Source organism: Pristis pectinata, chromosome 5, assembly GCF_009764475.1.
Source record: "Pristis pectinata isolate sPriPec2 chromosome 5, sPriPec2.1.pri, whole genome shotgun sequence".
NCBI classification, from domain to species: domain Eukaryota; kingdom Metazoa; phylum Chordata; class Chondrichthyes; order Rhinopristiformes; family Pristidae; genus Pristis; species Pristis pectinata.
In genome coordinates, this window is record NC_067409.1 from 67,384,640 (window position 1) to 67,404,036 (window position 19,397).

The 19,397-nt window shown below is 38.9% G+C and overlaps 1 protein-coding gene across 3 annotated transcripts in view; it reads left to right on the plus strand.

The window, feature by feature from the left end:
* The window catches only part of sp4 (sp4 transcription factor), a 73,349-nt gene extending 60,044 nt beyond the window's left edge, over window positions 1–13,305 (plus strand). For all 3 annotated transcript variants that reach the window (XM_052015403.1, XM_052015404.1, XM_052015406.1), the window contains exon 6: window positions 10,902–13,305. In XM_052015403.1, coding sequence (XP_051871363.1) covers window positions 10,902–11,152 — 251 coding nt within the window. In that variant the 3' untranslated portion in view covers window positions 11,153–13,305. The remainder of the gene's footprint in view (window positions 1–10,901) is intronic.
* The last annotated feature ends 6,092 nt before the right edge of the window (window positions 13,306–19,397 follow it).

Here is a 19,397-nt window from a genome sequence, read left to right on the forward strand (position 1 = left end):
TATGAATTTGCAAATACGTGTGGAATCACAGCAATAGATGACTTCCAGCCAGAAACTAAGGATTTGGGTAGCTGATGATTCCTTTATAAATACTGCTGCTGGGATAGCAGCTCTGGTGTCAAATCAGTCTGCCTCGTCTGCATGCTTCTGGCAGTCGTTCTAGGTCTGCTGATTAAGAGACAAAGGGGAAGGTATTTTTTATTTTAAACTGTATTTTTCTTTGAAGGCATATTTGTAGCACAGTGGTTGTTACCCAAATAATAATTGAGATACCTAGGCTAGTGATTCAGAGAGCCCAGGTTTAAATTCCACTCTGGCAGCTGTGGACTTCAAATTAGGTTGTTAGTCTGGAATTTGCAACCATTAGTTTTAATTATAATCACACAAGCTATAAATTGTTTCTTTAAAAAAAATCCATCTTGTTCACTAATGTACCTCGGGAGGAAACATGTCATGCTTGCCTCATCTGGTCTTTGTGTGACTCTGGATCCACCTATATTTTGATTTTTTTAATGTATATATTTAAAATTACACCCATAAACCAGTCATAGAGTTGTACAGCAGGGAAACAGGCCCTTTGGCCCAACTGGTCCATGCTGACCAAGATTCCCATCTCAGCTAGTCTCATATGCATGCATTTGGCCTGTATCCTTCTAACCATTTCCTATCCATGTACGTGTCCAAGTACCTTTTTAAATGTTGTTAATGTACCTGCCTCAACCACTTCCTCTGGCAGCTCATTCCATACATTAACCACTCTCTGGGTGAAAAATTTGCCCCTCAGTTTCCTATTAAATCTCTCTCCTCTCAACTTAAACCTTTGACCTCTAGTTCTTGATTCTCCAACCCTGGGAAAAAGACTGCACATTCACCCTATCTAGGCCCCTCATGATTTTATCCCCCTCTATAAGATCACCCTTTGTTCTCCTACACTCCGATGAGTTAAGTTCCAACCTGGTTAACTTCACTTCATAACTCAGTCTCTCAAGTCCCAGCAAAATCTTCATAGATCTCTACACTCTTTCAGCTTAATGGCATCTTCCCTATAGCAGAGTGACCAAAACTGAACACAATATCCAAATCCATAATATCCCAACTTCTATACTCAGTTGACATTGCCTTATCAAGGGGTAAGTAGAGTTGGGCAGTAAATGTTGGCCTTGTTGGTGATGCCTGAAACACATCCTGAAAAATGAATATTTAAAAAAATAATGTTTTCAATAATTTCCATTTTTATTTTGTTGTTATTTTGTTTAATAATCCTTGACCTTTTATTTAACTCAGTGACAACTTTAATACAGCTTTTCTTTCTATCGGGCCCTTTTTCAGGACCTCTGTACAATGCCATTATAGGTTCTCCCCAGGTTACAACAGGGCTCTGTTCCTGTGAACTGGTTGTACCCCAAGCAGTTCACAAATTGAAAATGCAACCGTAAACAGAAGTTCCCACACAGCAGAAGGTGCCTGCAGCCCAGCAGCAGCTGACAAATCCGTACCGCCGGTCTCTCAAACAGTTGTCTGTATATACGGGCTATACATAAGTCAAGCATTTGTAACCTGAGGAGGACCTGCATTACATTCAGGAATAATTTCTGAGGGAATATACACCTACACTAGGATTTCTTTATTTGCACTTGTGAAGCTTGTTCCAGACGACTATGCAAGGTGTCTTGCATTGTGCCAAAAGCAAATGTTTCAGCAACTGAGTACAGGACCCCTGTTTTGAAACATCAGGTCCTCCCCAGCTTACAAACGCCCGACTTATGTATGGCCTGTACACACAAACAAGCATTTGGGAGACCAGCAGAATGGATTTGCTGGCTGCTGAGAGGCTGCAGGCATCTTCTGCCGTGTGAGAACTCGATTCACTGCTGCATTTCCTATTTGCGAACTGTTCAGGTAACAAAATTCACAGGAATTGAACCCTCCCGTAACCTGGGGAGGACCTGTATCCAGTTTTTGAGATGTGGAAGATGATGTCGTGGTGTTGGACTAGTAAGTTAGAAGTTGGAAACTCTGGTCCCACTGTGGCAAGTTCTTTAACTGAATGTAATGAAATTTGTAGGGCAGCAGACAATCAAAATAAGATAATAAATGATTTCAGATCAGTTATAATAGTTGCAACCATGATGACTTGCTGTTCTTGATTGCCAAACTGGCCCCTGGACAAGGTGCAGTAACAATGTTGTACCAGGAAAACTATCGAGTTCATTTCATGCAACTTGAATCAAAGTAATTAATATTAAGTTGTAATCTCTGAGTGGCGCCCAGGGGGACTCGGGCATGAAGGACACATTGTTACAGTAATTAACGATGTTCCAGGGATGGTTGAATTTCTATAAAAACATGTCCTCGTCTGATTTTTTTTTAACTGTTACTATTATTTTGGTAATAAAGTAACTAAGTCTTTCTTTGACCTCAATATGAATACTGCTATTTTATATTGCACTGTTGGAGATTTTATTGTGAAATGATTAAATGTCAGTTATTCAAAAAAGAAATCCCACATCATGGCTATTTTTCATCGGGCCTCTTGAAGTCCCATTGATTTTGATGAATGTAGCTTTACAAAATTTGAATTGGGTGATGTTGATTTTAAACCTTAGCAACTAAAAACACCTGGCATAAAGGTCAGGCAGCAACTGTGGGAAGAGAAGCAGTGAATGATTCAGGTTCAGGTCCATTTGTCAGAACTGGGATGGGGGAGGGGGAGGAAAAAACTAGCTTAAATTGTAGAGAGGGTGGGGTTGTGGAATGGAATATCTTTAAGGTGAGGTCAGGGTTGGCATGCTGATGAGCTGTTGGTGATGTTGTCTCCATATGATGATGAGAGCGGCAAAGGAGAAACAAACACACAGAGAAAACAAAGGAACGTGTAAAAGCTGTGAAATACAGGAGGCAGTATCAGAAATGTCCAGCAGATCAGGCAGTGTTAGTGGAGAAAGCAAAACCTGAGTCAATATAATAGATGGATATGCAGAACTGGCCAGTTCAGATACAAGTGGAGAAGGCAAGCTACCTGCAATTGTTGAATTTGCTTTTGAGTCAAGAATGTGTCCAGATGGAAGTTGAGGTGCTATTCCTCAAGCTTGTGTTTAAACCATTGTCACAGGTGCAGGAGGCCAGTTAGAATGAGGGTGCAATGAAGAATTAAAATGACTGAGTCGCCACTGTGACAGAGCACAGGTGCTCTGCTAAGCTGTCACTTGATCAATGTTTAGTTTCTGCAGTGTAAAGGAGGCTACGTTGTGCACACTGAATGCAATGTAGTAGATTGGAGGAAGTATAAATCAATCGCTGCTTTACTTAAAAGGACTGTTTGGATGGTGGGAAGGGATGAGGCAAAAGGATAGGTGTTGCAAGCGGACGAGGATAGAAAAGCAGACCAAGGGAGTTGTGAATTGTATGGGATTTTTAAATATAGAAGTAACAAAGCATGGATCAGTTCCCGTATTCTCTTCGGATATCCAAAACCACCCTGTTCCAGTCCAATTCTGATCTCTTTTTTCCCCAATATATTGATGACTTTTTCAGTTCTGTTACCTGCCCTACCTTATTTATGAGAACAGCTTTTGACCTACTCCTGTGGCCACAGCGTTATATGGCTCTTCCAGTTAAGTTTCTCACCAGTGGTAACTCCTAGAAGTTTGCCATTGCATGTCAAGAATAGGAAGTTAAACTCTCATTGATCACTGCTTGGTATTTGTGTGACATCTCTAATACTTGTAATTTTGTGGAGCCATGAATGGAATTGAACATAGTGACATTAGCTGATGATGCACAATTTCTCGGTGGGCCGAAGGGCCTATCCCATGTGGTAAGTGTTACGACTGTATGAGAACAGCTTGGCTGGAGGGAGGGTCACTACTTCTGGATTGTGAACTGAAGCGCATTTTAGGTGAACTTCAAACATTCTGTCCAATTTTGTTCAAGTGGTTGTCTCCTAATCTTCAGGCAGCTTCAAAATATAAACTAATTTTTAACCTTCATAGTGATATTTGGCCCAGATTTTCATGTCAGAATGATGGTGAGGTTAATGGCAGTTACTTATTTATGAACAAATAGCACAGGAACTGGGTGAGGGACATATACCTGATTAAACTCAAACATCTACAAATTTCTGATTGGATTGTGCAGTTCCACTGTCAACAAGATGCCATTTTCATGACACTATCAAAATGCTTCAATGACTTAAAATTTTGATCAGGAAAGAACTTTACGGCAAGTTTAGATAAGTATTGCCCATTGTCATTTAAGTAGATAAATGTTTGCATTCAGTCAGCCTGAAAGTTAATTTGTTATCATAGTGTCTCATTCCTTATTTGTCTATTCCACATGGTGCCTCAGTTGTGGTTAGAGGAAACTTACATTTAAAATACAAAAAAATTACTTTTTTTGTTCACTTTGTTTCTCTACTCATTCAAATCCAACTTAGTTGTAACTGATTTAACCTTGAATTAACCTGGTGCAATTTCTTTTCCTCGCCCCTTGTGTTAATTTTCCAGTCCTTCAGCATGATTAGTTCAGGAAAAGGGCAGTTCCCTAACATCCAAGTTGCCCTCTTCTTTATGATGTTAACAGCTTTCACTGTCAACAACTTGCCATTGAAAACATTTGACCAACCTAAACCCGCAGGGGCAAGTCTAATTAATGGCAGTTGGGATTAGATGACCTAGCAGAGCAAAATTTAGTTCATTTTATTTCTTGTTTCATTGTGGTATTTGTTTTGACTTCCTTCAAATGAGTCAATCAGCAGAGGTTTGAGTTGCATTTTGATCTGAGATATATTTGTAACTTGGTGTTGTAAACAAAGTTACAAAGGCTCAAATCAAGTTCAAGAATGCCTGTGGCAGATTGCCCAAATTCAGCACTTAGTTGCATCTGATAGGTAAAAGCTTGGTAAATTATTAATGTTTTTTTCAGGGCACTGTATACTAAATGCAGTAATATTTTCATTGGCATCAGCTGGTTGCCAGTTTGAGATGTTGACAATTCTATAGCAACTAAGTGAAATGTTACCATATGGTAGTAAAGTATAATCTGACAAGGCCCAAAAACCTCCTTGGGAGCTGGATCCACTCAACAACAATAAAGAAACAAATGGAAGTCAGTCAGGCTGGGAAGTGGATTCAATCTTTACATGATTATGGTCTTTGTACATTATTCAGTAATCATAGAAAATCTCCAGCACAATTCAGGCCTGTCAGCCCACAAAGCTGTGCCAAACATGTCCCTACCTTAGAAATTACTAGGCTTACCCATAGCCCTCTATTTTTCTCAGCTCCATGTACCTATCCAAAAGTCTCTTAAAAGACCCTACCATATCTGCCTCCACCACTGTTGCCAGCAGCATAGAAGACATAATCAGACATGTGTAAACAATAATACTTTAACAAAAGTTAAATTTAAATAGAACATCTAGTAAAAGACTTCTGAAGCAAAGACTATTTACTGCATCTTGCTAGAAAACTAATGGCTATAATGCATGCTGCAACCTGACCAATTAAAACAATTATTAGTTAAATGTCAACTGAGTATTTTATGCCCTACTACATTTGAAATCCTAAGTTGATTCTCTTTGGTTTCATTTTGCCATTTAAAACTAATTCAAGTACTGAGGCAGATGGGAAAGTTGAGGCAGACGCAAAGTGTTAAAGCGAGCAAGTTCAGTAGATAGGACAGGGAGCAAGGAAGATGTGATAGACTAAGCTGCATTTATTTTAATGCCAGAAGGCTAACAGACAAAGCAGAGGAAGTTGGGGCATGGATTAGTACATGGGACTGGGATATTATAGTCATAACAGAAACATGGTTGCGGAAGGGGCAGGACCAGCATTTCAATGTTCTGGGGTACAGATACTGCAGGCGTGATAGGGAGGAGGAGGAGTTGCATTTTTTGATTAGAGAGAGCATCAGGGCAATACTTGGAGAGGATATTCTTGGGGGATGGGGCGGGGGGGAAGCGAGACCATCCAGTGAGGCTACGTGGGTGGAACTTGGAATAAAGAAGGGGATGATCACTTTGGGGTTGTATTATCGCCTCGCACCCCCCCCCCCACCATAATATTATGCAGGAATTAGAGGAGCAAATGTGTAGGGTGATCACACAGCTGTAAGAATAATAGGGTTTTAATAGTAGGTGATTTCAACTTCCCTTATATTCACTGGAACTGCCATAGTGCAAAGGGCTTGGATGGAATGGAATTTATTAAATAGGTCCAGAAAAGTTTTCACAAGATCACAAGATAAAGGAGCAGAAGTAGGCCATTCAGCCCATTGGGTCTGCTCCATGAGCTAAACTAAACTATTTCCTATCTAGCCCCAATTTCCGGCCTTTTCCCCATATCCCTTGGATGAGAATGTAGTTGGCATGGTTATTAAATTGGTGGTATAGTGGACAATGAAGAGAGTAATCTAAAATTATAATGGGATCTAAATCAGCTGGGGAAGTGGGCTAAAGAATGGCAGATGGAATTTAACTCGGACAAGTGCAAAGTGGTGCATTTTGGGAAGTTAATCTAGGATAGGACTTGCACAGTAAATGGTAGGGTCCTGGGAAGTGTTATAGAATTGAAAGACAGGGGTACAGGTACATATTTCCCTGATACTGGAGACATAGGTAGACAGAGTGGTGAAGAAGGCGTTTGGCATGCCTGCCTTCATCGGTCAGGCCATGCCTGCCTTCATCGGTCAGGCAATTGAGTACAGGAATCGGGACGTCATGTTACAACTGTACAAGTCACTGATGAGACCACACTCGGTGTATTGTGTGCAGTTCTGGTTGCCAGTTATAGGAAGTGTGCCATTGAGCCGGAAAGAGTGCAGGAAAGATTCATGAGGATGTTACTGGGACTGGAGGGTTTGAGTTAAAAGGAGAGGCTGGATAGTTTGGGACATTTTTCTCTGAAGCATAGGAGGCTGAGGGATGACCTTGTAGAGGTCTATAAAATCATGAGGGGCATAGATAAAGTGAATGGTCACTGACTTTTTCCCAGGGCAGGGGAGTCTAAAATTAGAGGGCTTGGGTTTAAGGTGAGAAGGGAAAGATTTAAGAAGGACCCAAGGGACAACTTTTTCATACAGAGGATGGTGCGTATATGGAATGAGCTGATAGAGGAAATTGTAGAAGAGGGTACAATTACAACATTTAAGAGACATTTAGACAGGTACATGGATAGGAAAGGTTTAGAGGGACATGAGGCAAATGGCCCATATCCCACTAAACCTAAAGTAGACAATTTGGTCGGCATAGACAAGTTGGGCCGAAGGGCACTGTTCTCGTGCTGTATAACTCGATGACTGATTCATATGTCAAATGCCAGCTAATAAGTGACAGCAGATTATTTGAGCAGGACTATGGCTGTTTTCCTCTTTTGTGGAGTTGGTGAATTTAACATTTAACGTGAATTGATCACTATTTATTTAATTGCCTGTAACATAATCCATTAATTGAATAGCACATGCCTCATTAAGAGCATGTAAAGTTTAGAAAGCTGAATAGAATGTATGGTTGGAAATGCGTAGATTCCTTAATTTTGGGCATCCTGTTTGTAAGAACTGGTTATATGGGGCGCCCATCAATGTGGTGTAATATATTTGTGCTAATCTGGAACTATACAATTCTAAACTAGCTGTCAACTACAGAATTATGTTCTGGGCACACAGGTTATAAAGGAACACCTTAAAATCTAAAGATGGCCCTTGTGACAAATTTCAGAACAGAACACACAAAATTTAGATTTCACACCCTCCATTTGCCTTGCAAGTGCTCTTATGAATGAAGACATTTTGAAATAAAGTCTCTTTTGTCTGGCTGACCTGGCACAACAGTTGTAAATCCAACCTGAGGTTGGACTAAGTGCATCTCAGAAATGCTTTGGAGGAAAAAAAAAGCAGACTGTTGATATGTGGTCCATTGTTTGACCTGCCACTTTCTGCAGAACCTCTAATAGGCTACTTTTGATCGTGACTGCAGGGTTAATGCCCTGCACAGATCCTATTTAGATCCTTCCATATTTTACACAATAGGCTAAAACCAGAAGTCTTTTTACTGTTAGATCAGAGATTTAGATATTCATTCCATGTAGAAGTTTCATTCCATGTTTTTCTCCAAACTGCTGCACTACAAAGGAATTTATATCTCCACAGAGTTTCCTGGGAGGCTGTTCATGTTCACAATCTCTCTGTATAGCTTTGTTGCAGCAAATATTGGAAAAAAATTATGTGGTCAGCAATGATCACATTTGGTGCAGATTTAAGGTTCCAGTGATAAAACAAGTTGCTGAATTTAGCTTGACATCAACGCATTTGGAATGAATGCAAGCAGCCAGGCAGGTGTACAATACTTGGCTGTTGAAAAGATCGGTGCCACAGCTGAGGTGTTGAGTACTCTCATTTTGACAACTCCATTCAAGGGAATTCTAACAGCTTGTTCACTTGGTTCCTAAATTTTACAGTTATTATTTTCAAAGATGAATACAAAAGGCTAAGGTACAGTAGAATGTTACACATCGGATCATGTTCTTGTTACTAAACGTGACTACCTACATCAGTGACCACAAATAGCACTTCAAAAAAACATTCAAGATAATCAGACAAGTCAGTGATTTTTGAGTTTTTTTTTGAAGTAGCAAATGCTATGAATAGAGTGAAACTGGTGGAAATATGATGCAATACAGATTTCCAGAGGGGATTTGATAAGATGCTGCATCAAAAGATCAGAAGATAAAAGCATAGTAGAAGGTAACATATTGGCATGGAAAGAAGAAACTGAGACCAGGCATAGGTGGGTCTTTTCTGGTTGGTACAATATAATGAATGGCAGATGCTGGGGCCTCTACACAGCATAGTGGCACATCAGGTAGTGCTGCTGCCTCTCCGCTCCAGTGACCCAACTTAATACAGACAGCAGCCAAGGTCAGAAATGGAGTTTGCATATTCCCCTGTGATTCTGTGGGTTTTGCTGAGTCCTCTGAATTCCTCTTGCATCCCAAAGACTTGCTGGTTGGAGGGTTAACTGGTTACTGTAAATAACCCTGAGTATGGGTGAGTTGTAGGAAAATCAAGGTGGAGTTGATGGGCAAGTGAGAGAGAATAGTTTACAGGGAAGTGTGTGGGAGGGATGAAATTGATGGGCTTCTCTGAGAACTGATGTAGACTTGATAGGCCAAATACCCTCCTATACTGTAATGAAACGAGAAAGTTCTGTTGACGACTTGGATGAAGACAATTCGAGGCCTGTTTGCTAAATTTGTTCAAGACACAAAGATGGGTAAGAAAATATGTTATGCTACATGGGGATAAAGGGCATGAGTGGGCAAAGAACTGGCAATTTGTGTGTAAATGTGAAACTGTCCATTTTGGCAGGTACAATGAAAAAGCATCTTACCTAAATAGTGAGAGATTGCAGAAGGATCTGGATGTCCTCGTGCACGATTTGCAGAAGTCTTGTATACAGATCCAGCAAATAGGGAAACTAACAGAATGGTATTAAACAACAGAAAATGCTGGCACCATTCAGCAGGTTAGGTAGCATCTGTGGAAAGAAAAATGGTTAGCATTTCAGATCAAAGACTCTTCAGCAGATTTTCTGTATTTTTTTTATTGCTAAGGGAATTGAACACAAGTCGGGAGGTTGTACTTCAGTTATATAGAGCAATGTTGAGATCACATCTAGAATACTGTTCACAATGTTGATCTCCTTATTTAAGGAATGATGTTAATGTGTGAGGAAACAGTTTAGAAGATTTACTGGGATAATACCTGGAATAGGCCGGTTATCTTATGATGAAAGGTTGGACAGGCTAGATATATAGATATATTTATTTATTAGTCACTGGTACATCGAAACACACAGTCTTTTTGCATTACTGAGAATGTGATGGGCGCAGCCTGCAAGTGTCGCCACTCTTCCGGCGCCAACATAGCATGGCCACAACTCCTAACCTGTATGTCTTTTGGAATGTGGGAGGAAACCCACGCAGACACAGGTAGAACGTACAAACTCCTTACAGATAGCGGTGGGAATTGAACCTGGGTCACTGGCGCTGTAATAGCGTTATGCAAACCGCTTAGAAAAGTGTGAGGGGGCTTGATTTTAAAAATCTGGAGGGTTCTTGACAGGGTAGATGTTTCCTCTTGTGGAAGAGTACAGAACTGAGGATCACTTTTTAAAAAAAATATAATTTATTTTTGCAGAGTCTGGGAATTGAATGTTGTATCCACTGCACATGCAAGATACAACTTATCATCGGTCACTCCAGTAATCCTTTCTAAGGAGAACTCTCATTACCTGAAATTCACTGTATGATTGAATAAACAGAGGGCCATGACAATCCTATTCTTGGCATTTAAACCAGAACATTGCATCTTTTGAACATTTTAAATCCCTCCTGAAGGTGGGCCAAACAGACATATTTGTGGAAGTAGCTACATACAAGTCAATACGCTGCTTAGTACTTCTGGTATGATGAAAATATAGAGTATCTGTACTTCAAGTTGTGCAATTTGATGTTTGTATAATACAAAATAATTTCCATATAGATACTAAGTATCCTCCAGTACTTCCTTCTTTGCCTCTTAACTGTGATACAGTGTACAGTTTTGGTCTCCTTACCTAAAAGAAGATATACTAGCTGCATGCTTCAACTGGAGCTCAAAGCCCGTGTGCTGCGCTTTACAAAGGACAATGATTCCTAGTGGAAAATTTCAAAGTGAAAATTGAATCCCAAATGCTCCCCTTGATCTCAAGAGTGAAATGTGAGCAAATCTGTATCATTGAAATATGAATGCTTCCCCAACTCAACTGCCACCAACCCCTCCAGCTCCCCAGCCCCCATGTGAGATAATAGATCTTAATATTTTCTCAATTAATTTATGTATTCTGATTGTCTGTCTTGCAGGTGAAAAGAAGTTTTCCTGCCCAGAGTGTTCAAAGCGGTTTATGCGGAGTGATCATCTTTCAAAACATGTCAAAACCCATCAGAACAAGAAGGGTGCTACCGTTGTTCAAACTGTTGGGAATATCTCACCGGACATGGAGGCATCTGTGGCAGAGGTTCTCGTCTCTCCCAGGATAGTCGCCATAACCACCACTTCCCAGGATTCCAGTCCAACAATGTCAGCTGTGGCAAATAACATGGATGAATATTGATAATATAACATGCAGCGGTCCAGATTCCATACTTATCAGTTTATTTCAAATTCGAACCCATATTAAAAACTTAGAAAATTCTGTATGGAAATTAAAACACAACTTTTAGTTTGCAGTTTGTTACCTGTAATGCAGATTTAAGTCTGTCATTTTAACTGGACAAAGGAGCCATGTGCAAAGTAACTGTTCGGTTCTATCATTGAATATTGGGACTTAACCAATGTGCAGCAGCTTACCAATGTTTTCCTGAAAATGCTTTAAGAATGATCCTTGTTGTAAACAAATTACTTGTTTGGTATAATTCAAAAATAAAACTTTTCAGTGGCACTACTTTTTAAAAAGTTTAATTGTTCAATCTTAATCTGCAGACTTCTATTAATTTATAGAGAACTCCTTTACAAAAATTCCTTCTAATTTTTCTTTCCATCACCATCTTGGGAAAGTTGTATCTGATGGTAATCATGTTGATTATTCTAAGATGTTGCTGTTTTTCTTTCTTAAAATCAGTTTCTCTCCTCTTAGAGTGGATGACAATTGAAATTTAGAATTCTACATCATACTGTTTTCTTTAACGTACCCAAATGATTAAAAAAAGCATTTTGTTTTTAAAAAAAAATGTGGATCCAAAGACATGGATAAGCTGCTGCAATGATGCAGAGACATTTATTGATGCTATTGATTCAGCCTTATTGGAAGGAGGTTGATTTTATTCCACGTTTTATTTACACATGGAATACATCTCCATTGATATTTAACATTTAATTGTGATAATTTTCTTACAAATTTGACATCTGCAGCTTTGTTTCGTTATTGGAATAACTTCCTAGGATCTGAAATGTTGGAGGATATTCACCAAGGGGAAATTTTACATATAGATTGACGGGTGCAACTCTATGTCTGAAGACAAAATTCTGCTCCTATATTTCCTGTCAAATATTTGCTTTACAATTTTTGCAATTAAACTTGTGCATGTAATTTTTTTGTATTCCTGTTAACATTTCTTTTCATTCAACTGTAATTGTTTAAGCAGAAGTTTGTTGATTTGTTAAAATATTTTCATGGACCAGATAACTGTTACTAACCTTGCAAAATGGGGTTTAATTGTTCAACTTTCATTCATGTATTCAGCCATCTATATTTGCTTCTGTCTCGCTGTATTTTTTGTTTTGGCGCTTGGTTCTGACTTTGAATCATTTAGTATCTGCTTTATACCTATTTAAACCAGCTTTGATAAGGCCTGCTCCTGGAGATAGGCTAGGCACTGATTTGATCTGGTGTCCCAGAAAATCTTGAAGACTGATTCAGTGCCCATTCCTTTTTGTATAAATATGTTTATACCATCGACTGACTTGTGTACTTTGTTGGTCTTAATTTCATATAGCTGTACGGAAGAATTATGATATGTATAGTTCTATAAATGGTAAGTGTTGCCATCAGTAATACTTGCATTTTTTTTTCCAGTGAGTTAGTGTCTGTCGCAAGTGGACATGGCTGTAGAAGATTACAGTTGATTTATTATTTATCACAAATTTTTTACTTTCTTATGCAAGGCCAGGAATGAAGTTCATGTATTTGTAGGTGCAAGTAAACGTCTTCTTGGAAAGCAGTGAAATCTAAATTTATATAGATTTGCATCATTATAGTCATTAACTACTTACTGTGATTATACAGGTTGTTTCTGGCCTTGCATGGTACTTTTGCTTTAACTTATGTCTGCTTCCATATGTGGTTATAATCATGCATGTAATGATTAAAAACGAATAATTGCCCATAGAACTAAATTCTAAGTAATTTACAGATGTTTAAGAATTTAAAAAGTACACAATTAATGTGTGTAAAAAAAAAAAATTAAAAGGGAATATTATTGATGGTGTTTGGGGAGGGAAAGAAATTTTGATTTTGAATATCAGACTTTCTACAACAAGATTATTAACCTGAATATTTTGTTACAATAATTCACTTGTAAATCTTTTTTTAAAATGTGTTTTCCTGGCATCATAAACTTTTAATAATGGATTCTGCCAGTATGGCCTTAAAGGCATGATTTGTTCACATTTTTATAATGCAGATTTGTATAAAAGAGTACATTTTGTGGGGGAAAAATGTTGTTTTTCACCTGCAGCAGAAAACTGAAGTTGTCCATTAAAATATCGTTTAAGTTGAGAGGCTTGTGTGTGATCCTTCAATAGCTGATTATTTGTATTCTTCAATGGAATAGGAGAGACTTCATAAAATGTTTATTTTCCTTAACATTTTTTTAATACACCACTACAAAGGTCTTGTCGTTTGCTTTCAGTAGGCAAATAAAAAAGTTAGTAGAAAATAATCTGAACAAATGTAAGGCATACTGGGCATATTAAAACATGGGTGATACTAAATATTGAGTAAATACTGTCAGTATGTTAGATCAGATGCTCTGAAACATGCATGTCCTGTTGACTCAGTAACAGATTTCTGGAAATCAGTGCATGATTTAATTTCCTTCTTGGTCAACATGACCAAAGTTACCTTTTGACTGTTTGAACTAGCACTACTGCAGCTCATTGGGGTGGAACAGACTCACTCACAAGCCCCCATCAGTACCTCATGTTATAAAGCTGCCCAGGCAATAATTTCCCATGATTTATCACACCTCCTTCCCTCTAGTGCTAAGAATTAGGACTGAAAGTTCCTTTTATTTAAACCCATGCTTGTAACATGTTTAGTTCCTTTCCATGTACTAAACATGGCATTCTCCCTGCACCCCCACCCTTAATACGCACACAATTTCAGTCTTTCCCTACACAGTGGGATTCATATCAATGTAGTACAATTTATCTGTTGTGATCAGCCAAGTCCCTGTTCATGATAATACTTGGAATGTGCCCTTTGTAATAATATTAGGGGAAGTCCATTTAAACAAAGACAGGTAGAGCAGGACTATACAGCAGTAGCTCCTAACACTTGTCAATTGACAATGGATCAGGTAGTCAGTTATGTCAGAGGTGCAGAATGCTGTCTATTGAATCTAGTTATTCTCCTATTCCATCTACCTCAACTTAGCATACCTTTTATATACCTTTCCTTTCATGAGCTTGTATAGTTTTGTTAAAAAGCATCTAAGCTATTTACATTTACTCCTACATCAGTGAGTTCCACATTCTGAGTTGTGAAATTTTGTCCTTTTCTGTTAACCAATAACGCAGATAGATAACACATTATGTAGGTTGAGTTAATGTTGTCTTGTGTTTTCTTCCTTTATTAATAAACTTGCAAAATGGAAGTTTAATTGGCAATTGAACTTTGATTTTAAAAATGGTGAAGTGATATATTTTCATATGAAGAATAATGTGTTTCCAAATTGGGGAGAAGAACAGTGGCAATTGGGATACAGTTTAATTACTACCGTACAAAAGCCATGGTTAATAAAATATTTATTTTTAAAGCAGAGAACTGGGGTGCAATAGAAATGGCGATGAGTGCAAGATTAAAGATGTCCTGCTTCAGTCATAGAACCCTACTAAAACGTCTGAAATGTGTATAAGTCATCTCACTACTTTGAATTCTAATATGAAAATAAATTCTATTGCAAGAAGCAAGAGTAAGTATGAAATAATTATTTCTTTGGAATCTTTTTAATTATTTAAAAGTGTTTCAGAAGTATCTTGTTCATTTATTTTGAGATTCTTTTTCTGTTTTGAATGATCTTGAGTGTCAATGAAGCATTCAGAAATATTCAGAGTTTTGACCCCAGTTTGACAACCAGCAAAGCCAGGTCCTTGCCATTTTGTATCAGGATATCTCATGCAGGTAAACTTACCACAAGAAATTGTAGAAGATAACCATTATAGTTGGGAAATTCCAGCAAGTTTGGGCTCTGCCACTGGACTCTACAAGAAATCCAAAATTGCCAGCAGGGTTTGGCCAGCAAGTTCGGCACTTCTACATTTGCACAGAAGCCCCAAACATCCTGACACTTGTGTGGATAAATGCTGGCAGTTCAGTGTGGAAACCTGTTGTGGATCACACTGATTTAAAAGAGGAAATTTACATTGCTTTCAATGATAATAACTATTGAAAGGTGCCTGTTTTTGAGAGTGAACCCTCCAAAAACATGTAATTTTGTAGATTATTAACTAGATTTGTAACTTTCACAAATTTATTATTTACGAGTGTTGAGTTTGTGCTGTGAAATAATGATCATATTGTAAAATATTGATTCAACCTGCTACATTCCAAAATATTCTAAAGGATGAGAATGGTCCCCAGAATAAGATTTTTCTGTTTGTGTAGCAAAACCTGGAGAGAGATTAAAATTATATCTTCTAGTAACATTAAAGCTAGTACTGAAGGCAGTCTATGGTATAAGCTAATTTTGGCATATAAAGATTAAAGAGTCATAGAGTAATACAGCATGGAAACGGGCCTGTTGGACCAACTTATCTATGCAGACCAAGATGTCCATCTAAACTAGTCCCATTTGCCCGCGTTTGGCCCTAAATTTTTAGGACAATGTAGCATCTTTTAACGTAGTTATTGTACCTGCCTCAATCACTACCTCTGGCAGCTCATTCCATATAAGCACCACCTTCTGCATGAAGGATTTCTCCCTCAGGTCCCTTTTAAATCTTTCCCCTCTCACCTTAAATCTTTGCCCGCTGGTTTCTGATTCACTTTCCCTGGGGGGGATAAAGAGAGGTGTGCATGTTCTAGGCATATTCTATGGTCAAATATATAAAAATAAATGAGTTTTTATTTTAGTACATTTTCAAACTAGTGAGCAACAGTGCTATTCCACATTGGGATGAATGAAGGCTAAGTATTTTGTATCACTTCAACAGTTCTAATATTGCTGCAATCCCTTCTTTCTATAAACTTTCTTTACAGGTTATTTCTTAGCACCACAAATTGGCTTGTACAGATTAAACCAATTGATCTCTAAATATATAATCTTTTAGCCAAAAGATTATTTGACCACTAGGTTAATTTTACTGTAGCTTTGTACTTAATATTTAAAAAGTTAAAAGTAAAGGGATGATTCAAAGACAAACCTTTGTTTGAGTAATTCTTCAGTCTATTATTGTGATTTTAAACAGACAAAGAAGTAAAAATACTTACCATTACTTTTTTGTGGAAAAGAATGTGTTGTTTTAATGAGCCTGAATCTGGAAATAGGAATGCTTTAAGATTTTCCCATACAATTCTTTATTGGCATAATCACCAAGGGGTGAAGCACTAAAAGGTACAGATTAATTTGCATGCTATCCAGCAGGCAGGCTCAGTATCTTTCAGCAGCTTGGAAGGATCACTGTTTGGAAAATATGAGCGTTCTCATGATCGCTTCAGATGTCTGAAGGGAACTGCGGCCAAGGTTTTTCTGAACGAAATGATTAAAATTCAGCTTGTGTTGCTTAAATTCCAGCTTTTTGAGGAGATGTTATTTACACCATGTTTAAGTTTCTGAAACAATTTATTTATTAATTTTATTCTAAATGCATTTAGATAAAACCGCTATCACAGGTTCAAATTTATCTCACCACTCCTCTTGGCCTCAAATTGTCAGGCTGCTTGTCAAATATACAGTATTGGATAAGAATGGATGCTTGGTCTGACTACTAGTGTGGTAGGAGTGGCTTTCAGTCTGCGGCGTACTGGCATCTGTACTGGAGAAAGTGGAAGTTGTTTTGTTGGGACAGTCTACACCTGAACTGTGCTGGGACCAGTTATAGTTTCAGTGAATCATATAACGAGATGGTTTTAAACTAAGTAGTAGAAGCTAGGATCAAAGTAGCAAATACGTAGAGTATCACAGTAGAGAGAAAGCTAGAGAGAAAGATGTGAATGTGGGAAATGATATACTATGATAGGAAGGGACAGAGAATACAAGACAAAGATTAAATTTTGTAACCTCTGGCCTAAGTGTACAGGTTATAAAGATGATAAAAGGACAAAGCTAAAAGCTCTGTGTCTGAATGCACACAGTATTCAAAACAAACAGATGAGCTGAGAATGCAAATAGAAATAACTAATTATGATCCGAGTGTCATAGAGTGACAGGCTGTAGGATGATATGGATTGGTATCTGAATATTGAAGATGCATAGCATTTATGAAGGACAGAAAGAAAGGGAAATGGAGGAAGAGTGGCTCTGTTAATTGATGATGGTCTTAGCACAATAGAGAAAGGGATGACTTAAATCCAGGAAGCCAGGAAATGGTTGGAAACAAATAATAAAGGCAAGAAGTCACCAGTGTAAGTGGCGTACAGGGCCTGTAACGACACACACATGGGAGAAAATAGAGAATGGGTGGGAACTTAAGGAGCAGGTGTGTAGAGAAATTACTCGTAGTTGTAAGAATAACAGAGTTGTACTAGTGAGAGACTTTAATTCCCCTCAGTATTGACTGGGCCACACAGTGTTTATTTATGTAATGTGTCCAGGAAAGTTTCCTGAGTCAATATATAGAGGGACCTACTCGGTGGGGGTGGTGGGGGGGGGGGGGGTGCAATACTGGTCCTCCTCTTGGGGAACGAGGCATGGCAAATAACTGAGGTGGAAGTCAAGGAGCACCTTTGCTCTAGCAACCATAATTCTTTTAGTTTTAAGATCATGATGGAAAAGAATAGGATGGGTCCACAGGTTAGGGCCCTAAACTGGGGCAGGGCTAATTTTGAGGGAATTAGGATCTAGCAGAGGTTGATTGGGAGAGCTTGTTTGAAGGGAAGGGAACAAAATGGCAGGTGGGAGGCTTTTAAGAGTGAAATATCAAGAGTCCAGTGGCAGTATGTTCCTGTTAGGGTGAAGGGGGAACCTTGGCTGATAAGGGATATTGAGGCTCTGGTCAAGAAAAACAAGGAAGCGTACATTGAGTTTAGGAGGTCAGGGATCAGTGAATACCTTGATGACTATAAAAAGATTAAGAATACACGAGGGAAATCAGGAGGGCAAAGAGAGGGTATGAGATGGATCTGACAGGTAAGGTTAAGGAAAATCCCAAGAAGTTCTATAGCTATAGTAAGAGTAAAAGGGTGGCTAGGGAGAGAGTAGGTTCCCTTGGAGATCAGCAGGACCACCTATGTCTTGAGCCACAGAAGATGGGTAGGATTTTTCCTTGGTGTTTATTGAGGAGAAAATCATAGTTGCTCAAGAGATAATGGAAATAAATGGAGATGTTTTGGAGGACATTCATATTACCAGGAAGGAGGTATTTGCAGCTTTGCAGTGCATTTAGGTGGATAAATCCCTAGGGCCTGACCGAGTACATCCTCAGACTTTATGGGAGACTAGAGAAGAAATTGTGAGGCCCTTGTGGAGATATTTGTTTCATCATCAGCCACTGGTGAAGTTCCCAAAGACTGGAAGGTGGCTACTGTTGTTCCTTTGTTTAAGAAGGGTAGCAAGGGGAAGCCAGAGAACTACAGGCCAGTCAGCCTGACGTTAGTGATGAGGAAGATACTGGAGGGAATTCTGAGGGACAGGACCTAGCAGCATTTGGATAGACAGAGCCTGATTAGGAGGATTCAGCATGGCTTTGTGTCTGGGAAGTCATGCTTGATGAACCTTTTAGAGTTTTTTGAAGAGGTAACCAAAAAAGGTAGATGAGGGTAGGGCAGTTAATGTTGTCTATTTGGACTTTAGCAAGGCCTTTGACAAGGTCCTGCATATAGGCTGGTCTGGAAGGTTAAGTCCCATGGAATCCAGGGAGAGCTAGTTCGGTGGATTCAAAATTGGCTCGGAGTTAGGAAGCAGAGGGTGGTGGTTGAAGGTTGTTTCTCGGAATGGAGACTGGTGACTAGTGGTGTGCCGCAGGAGTCAGTGTCGGGACCCTTGTTATTCATTATTTATGTGAATGATTTGGATGTGAATGCACAAGGCTTGATCAGCAGGTTTGCAGATGACACGAAATTAGGAGGTGTCGTTGATAGTGAAGAAGGCTATTGTAGATTTTAGGGGGATCTTGATCAGTTAGGGAAGTGGGCTGAGGAGTGGCAAATGGATTTCAATATAAGTAAGTGTGAGGTGATGCATTTTGGAAAGTCAAACCAGCGTAGGACTTGTACTATGAATGGTAGGGCACTAGGGGGTGTAATGGGACAGAGGGACCTCGTAGTACAAGCGGATAGTTTGTTGAAAGCGGAGTCATGGGTAGACAGGGTAGTGAAAAAGGCATTTAGCACACTGGCATTCGTCAGTCAGGGCATTGAGTATAGGCGTTGGGACATTATGTTGCAGTTGGACAAGTCGTTAGGCCGTACTTGGAGTGCT